Genomic DNA, 6,574 nt, shown 5'->3' on the forward strand with positions numbered 1-6,574 from the left:
ACTGAAAAGTATGAACATGAAAAGTATGAGCATGTACAGCACTCAATACTTAGCTGGGGCTCCTTTTGCCTGAATTACTGCAGCAATGCGGCGTGGCATGGAGTCCATCAGTCTGTGGCACTGCTCAGGTGTTATGAGAGCCCAGGTTGCTCTGATAGTGGCCTTCAGCTCTTCTGCATTGTTGGGTCTGGCGTATCTCATCTTCCTCTTCACAATACCCCATAGATTTTTTATAGGGTTAAGGTCAGGCGAGTTTGCTGGCCAATTAAGAACAGGGATACCATGGTCCTTAAACCAGGTACTGGTAGCTTTGACACTGTGTGCAGGTGCCAAGTCCTGTTGGAAAATTAAATCTGCATCTCCATAAAGTTGGTCAGCAGCAGGAAGCATAAAGTGCTCTAAAACTTCCTGGTAGACTGCTGCGTTGACCTTGGACCTCAGAAAACACAGTGGACCAACACCAGCAGATGGCATGGCACCCCAAACCATCACTGACTGTGGAAACTTTACACTGGACTTCAAGCAACGTGGATTCTGTGCCTCTCCTCTCTTCCTCCAGACTCTGGGACCTTGATTTCCAAAGGAAATGCAAAATTTACTTTCATCAGAGAACATAACTTTGGACCACTCAGCAGCAGTCCAGTCCTTTTTGTCTTTAGCCCAGGCGAGACGCTTCTGACGCTGTGTCTTGTTTAGGAGTGGCTTGACACAAGGAATGCGACAGCTGAAACCCATGTCTGTGCGTGGTGGTTCTTGAGCAATGACCTTTTGTGTCTTGCCCTCCTTGTGCAAGGTATCAATGGTCGTCTTTTGGACAGCTGTCAAGTCAGCAGTCTTCCCCATGACTGTGTAGCCTACAGAACTAGACTGAGAGACCATTTAAAGGCCTTTGCAGGTGTTTTGAGTTAATTATCTGATTAGAGTGTGGCACCAGGTGTCTGCAATATTGAACCTTTTCACAATATTCTTATTTTCTGAGATACTGATTTTGGGGTTTTCATTAGTTGTCAGTTATAATCATTGAAATTAAAAGGAATGAACACTTGAAATATATCAGTCTGTGTGGAATGAATGTATACATTATACAAGTTTCACTTTTTGAATGGAATTACTGAAATAAATCAACTTTTTGATGATATTCTAATTATATGACCAGCACCTATATAACGAAGGATACTGAACACCATGATGAAAACAGCAGGCTAGAACAGTTAACCAGACCGCAGCTGAAGGACAGTTCAAAGAGAGCATAAACCAACTGCAGTGAATATGTATGTGTTTTATGTATCCCGTTTACGATGCAGTACATGTGACTGGTGAGCTGTAGATGGGGTGAAATGAAGAGGAAACCAGTGTGGACTCTGTGTGCTCTTAGTTACTGAATAGCCAAGAGAGTGGTGAAACTTTAATCATGCACAAATGCTTTCTGGTGGACTTAATCGCGGAGTGTGTATATGCATTCTAATTTAGAGGAAGATGGTAAGAGGATGTGACACATTTAGAGAAAACATATTGGTGGAAATGTATGGTGGTTGCTGAAGTGGGTTAAAGAGAAATACAGTCTACTATATTCTGTTTGTTCCCTTGTGTGACACAGAATGTGAAAGCATTTTAATGAAGCCATGGAACCTAAAGGTAAACTGGAAAACAGGGCCTTTTATTGTGAAATGTACTATAAAGATGATTTTCCCTTCCAGTATTATCATAAACCTGTATGCAGTGATTATGGCCAGGTTTTATGTTTATTTGTCATATAAAATAATCATCCTTGGAATAAGTGTTATATTACTGAAGTCTAATGCTTGAATAAACTAAACTACAGCAAACAAGTTACTGGTTTCACTGAGTGCACATAACATAACAAAGAAACCATAACAGACACTCATTTTTTCCTACCTCACAGTGTCTCTTCCCACAAACCGCCTTCCAGCCTCCTCATTGGTGCGCCTGGAAGTGACGTGCTGATACCTGCTACAGGTGCCCGACAGCAAGTGACACACCTCATTCCTGTAGTCTTTCACAGAACAGAGAAGGGGGGAGGGCCGGAGGAGGTTATATGATACCCAACCTGTCTGAACTAGTTAGAGAAGTGCTATTGTCCCAGTGTTGCTATGGAGATGAAGGGAGGGGGGGCTCATGGCGGAGAAAAACTGGGCGAGGCAAGGGAACTAATTGACAAATGATCAATGCTAATACTCTGCTGGATCATAAGGTGCATTATCAAAACTGTTGAAACGGAGAAGAATCAAACATGAATATGTCCATATGTGCGACTTTTGAAGTTAAACATGTAAAATACATTATTTTCACACTCAGTGATCGGGCTGTTTTTGTCATTGTATCGCCTTTGTGTCGCTTAACAAATAAAGACTTCAGTTAATTCAACCAGGACTGCCTTCGGGCTAGAGCACTGCTATCATGTTCTGACAGGATACCAAGGGATTCTGATCTCCATAGTTACACCTACATTTCTGTTCAGTGCAACACAGCACCTGTTACCAGTTTGTTTTGTAATAATTTCCCACCTCACACTTTTTGCTCCATTACAGGATTTCCTCCACATTAGCTATACCGGACTTTCCACTCTTCACCTAACTTGAATAAAGCCTTTCTGTCAGTGTTTTGAGTACATACGGCATGTGTACGTTTGTGAGTAAGCCAGAACCTGACTGACAGGTTGAACACAGTGCCAAGCATTTTCAGGGATACAACTGGAAATGACTTAACCTCCCTCTACACCAACAGGTGTTGTCATTTAGCAAGGTAGTCTTAGCCAACCGGTATCTCCAGTACATTAAACATACTAGTATTCCACAGGTACAACTCAAAATGCATTTCACTAAATTTGCACAGATATAAAAATATATATCTCGTCAGGTGTATTGTCCTTCTGACTCAACAAGAATTCAAAGTAACCCATAAGAAGCAGATTAAGTTCCCTTCAAAAGAAACAAATATGACACTGACACAAACAAGGCTGCCACACCCATTGAAAAGCCTCATCTGGGTAGCAAACCTCCATTCATTCCTCCCCATGTAAACAAAAGGTTCATTACGATCCACCATTTTCAAAGCAGCCATCTTAGATACTTTATTCACCCACAAAAGGGGGTTTGAGGAACACGTCTATGTACTGTAACCTTTAACACGCTACGTGTTTGTGTCAACTTTAACAGGTTTGAGTGTCAGAAGAACCAACTTGATCATTTATTAAGCACTACAACATGCAAAATGTGGCCCACTGGCTTCCTCTAGCTTGTTCCCTTCCACCATGTGATCTGCAGTACTTTTCCAGTGTAACCAAGGCACGCAGTCTCAGACACAACACACTACCTTTACAATACAAGGAAACCTGCACCAATAAGAGTCTTTTAAAAACATTTTTTTATTAAAAACAATCCAACAAAACATTAAGACAGAAACTGTAAATCCATGATGTGGAGTTTAAACCATTCAACAAGTTCTAAACATAAAAATGGGCATGTGCCAGGCATATTAAAAAAGGGGGGGAAAGCAGTTCTTTATGGCATATAGATTGGATGCTGCGTTAAGACTTTACACAATTTATAAATAAAATGGTGGCACCAGTAGTGCTAACAACATAAAGAAAGTTGATTGTTCCTTTACAATTTGCATTCCTCAAGTAAAATGGTGGGAAAAAAAAAATAAAAAAAAAAAATCGCACTTTCCCACGGCAAATAAAAGTTAATCCAAAAGATGATGTACAAGTGGACAGTCAGAGTCCCACTGCAATGAAGAGTTTACATGGGATCCAGCTCTCTTTGCTGAATGAGACAAGACAAACAACAAATTGTTAAAAACAGTAGCTCTTACAGATCTATTGACATTGAACAATTAAGTTGAACTTTATTCTCACCTGAGCTTTGTTGTACCGCTGTTTCTCACGCCTTTTGGCAAAGAACTGCACACAAACAAAAAGACAATTAGGACTCAAATTGATAGCTCAACTCAAGCAGTGACTTACAGTTTAAAGACCTACATTGCGCTTACACTAAATAAATGAGCTACATGCACTCACCAGTACCAGCAGGCCGGCAATCACAGCCAGCACCACCACCACGATGACGGCGATGATCCCACCAGAAAGGTTCTTCATGGTGAAAGTCGGGGCCTCTTCGTCCACGTAATACACCAGGATGTTCTCCATCTCCAGATTCTGGGTACCTACAAGTGGTGCAAACTTTTCCTGGGTCTTGAACAGGGGCAGCACCTTCACCTGCAGGAAAAGAGGAAATTATTAAAATGACAGGGTCAGTCAATGGGCCATTTCTACATATCTATGCATGTATCGCTCTCTCTCTCTCTCTCTCTCCCCCCATCTCATACATCTTTCTCCATGTAGTAGGCCATTTGGGTCAGGTCAGTATTGCGTTCTCCCTTTGGCTTCATCACATCCACAACAATCATGCGGGCATCAGGGTCATACTGCAGGATGAGAGAATGCTTTGTTAGTCACTTAGTGAGGTATTTTACCAATGCTTTTTAGAAATTTAAATTATTTTAAATTATTTTTTCAAGCAATCTGGACTCACCTCGACTTCTTTCACCATGTCCGGGTTAAAGCTGGCGTAACGGTTTTTAATGGCTTGTCCAATGGCACTATATTAAGGCAAAAAATTGTGAAATAATATATTGAAACTCTGATGTTGACAGTGTGATTGTTTTTAGAGGGCTGTTAAATATACTTACGTCTTCAAAGCGTTCTTATCCACTGAACTGTTCACTTTTTTGTGTGTCAGCTGAAGACGGATCCAGCTAAGGAAAGATTTTACAAAAAAAAATTAACATTTAAACTATTCATCCTAACACCAGTCCTCCACACTAATGATGATGAAATTACTTACTAGGTCTCCACCAGCTTGTCACACTTGATGTTCTGGTCTCCCTTGTCAGTTCGACGAACACCAGCACTGTTGACACACCAGCACTCCTCTGTGTTGTTGCACTGCTTGGCCCTGAATTTGCCATCGTTCTCACACTCCGGGTCATAGATGCCATCGTTGTCAACGAAGGCAGTCTCCACTGGCTTTCCTCCTGCTCCCCGGACGCTCAGGCCCTTTTTAGCTCTGTACATCTCAGCCTTCATCAAGAAGCACTTAGGGATCACTGAAAGTGAATCATCATCAAAAGTCACATCATGAGCAGGCAAGAACAAAACAACCTGCATAAGGGAAGGCTACAGGTAGAAACTCTACAGGATTGATCACACGTGAATTTTACTTACACGCAGAGCAGTTCAGGGTTTGTTTCTGGGTGTCACCGATCATAAGGTAACACTCACATGGATTTCCGTCACAAGTGGCCCACTTCATAGTATTACATGAACCTAAGCAGGAAAACAAAAGTTGTTACTGATACTGCACCTAATTAAGAAAATCAGGATTAACTAACATGAACTCTTAATTAACCTAACTGCACATAAAGTTAAACTTCTAATGGCTTAACTTTTAGCATCACTATACTTGTTTATATTTGTGGTTTGACATTACAAAGCTGAACAAGATTCCAAAGAAATACTCAGTGTCTCATAAGCTTAGTGTAAGCCGGTTTCATGTCAATTATTGTTTGGTCTGTAAGGCCCTGTAAAACGGGAGGGGCCCAAGGACAGCAGGTAGACTAACAGGTTTATACAACACCTGGGCGTTGGTTTCTCTTAACAGAGAGCGGGACAAATCCTCCCAACCCCCACTCAACAACACTGTTGCTTTTGATATCCAGACAGCTTTAAATCGCACTTTTCCCTCTCTCTCTTCGCTAACAAAGTCACTTTGAACGAGCAAACACCGAACTGAAGAAAGGAAAGGTGACTTTGAGGATGTTTGAACACACCACTTGAAGATAACATTTATAATTATTTTATTGACTAAAGGGTAATTAAAAGAGGCCTACCGAGGAAGGGTTCTAGAAGAAATGAAAATACAACAATTAAGCTAATTATCTAGTCCTCAATGCTTTATAATATATTTCGAGCTTAATAAAGTTAAGTTAAATAAATCCAGCTACTTACACTCTTGAGCTGAGGCTCCCGCTGCCAAGGCAGTGAGAACGAGAGCAATCCAAATGTTCATGATGAAATAATTTAAAACAAAACAGATTAATGAAGAAAGTGTCCCTTGATGGCGGTCTTCGCGTCCGTCGTCCACAAAAGATGGAGTAAAGAATGGCGTCCGGGCACACAGGGCTTCCTTTTTCTCCTCACAGGTGTCCTGGTCAAACCTGTTTGCAGAGAAACTCGACGAGCGCACGCGCACAAAAGGTAAAGCCTGAAAGCACCACCAACAGAAGTTACTGCGGAGCGCTGATTAGTCGCGATATCCTTTTTGGTGGTTGTTGTCGAACTGATCGCGAGCTGTTATCAAGTAAATTTATAAGACAAGTTGTCTCGTGACGTCACTCTAATTTGCATAGTAGGTGACGAGAGAAGGGGTGGTGGACAAACGCTCCTTTTTTTCTCCGGTATGACCATATCTGGTCTGCCTCTGTCGCTCTCTGTTGACACGATTAATACTTTCGTCTACAACTCTAAATGTACTTAATTGTCTGTCATACTTTT

The 6,574-nt window shown here is 41.4% G+C and overlaps 1 protein-coding gene across 1 annotated transcript; it reads right to left on the bottom strand.

Annotated features, from left to right (window-relative positions):
- Positions 1-3,366: 3,366 nt before the first annotated feature.
- Positions 3,367-6,348, bottom strand: epcam (epithelial cell adhesion molecule). The gene is made up of 9 exons (XM_046071160.1): positions 6,029-6,348; positions 5,246-5,347; positions 4,866-5,127; positions 4,711-4,776; positions 4,554-4,620; positions 4,348-4,446; positions 4,040-4,237; positions 3,878-3,922; positions 3,367-3,785 (listed from the first exon to the last, which is right to left on the bottom strand). The coding sequence occupies exons 1-9, from the start codon at positions 6,087-6,089 to the stop codon at positions 3,762-3,764; spliced, it is 924 nt and encodes a 307-aa protein (XP_045927116.1). The 5' UTR covers positions 6,090-6,348; the 3' UTR covers positions 3,367-3,761.
- Between the last annotated feature and the right edge of the window lie 226 nt (positions 6,349-6,574).

The sequence above is a fragment of the Micropterus dolomieu genome, linkage group LG15 (genome assembly GCF_021292245.1).
Source record: "Micropterus dolomieu isolate WLL.071019.BEF.003 ecotype Adirondacks linkage group LG15, ASM2129224v1, whole genome shotgun sequence".
NCBI lineage: Eukaryota > Metazoa > Chordata > Actinopteri > Centrarchiformes > Centrarchidae > Micropterus > Micropterus dolomieu.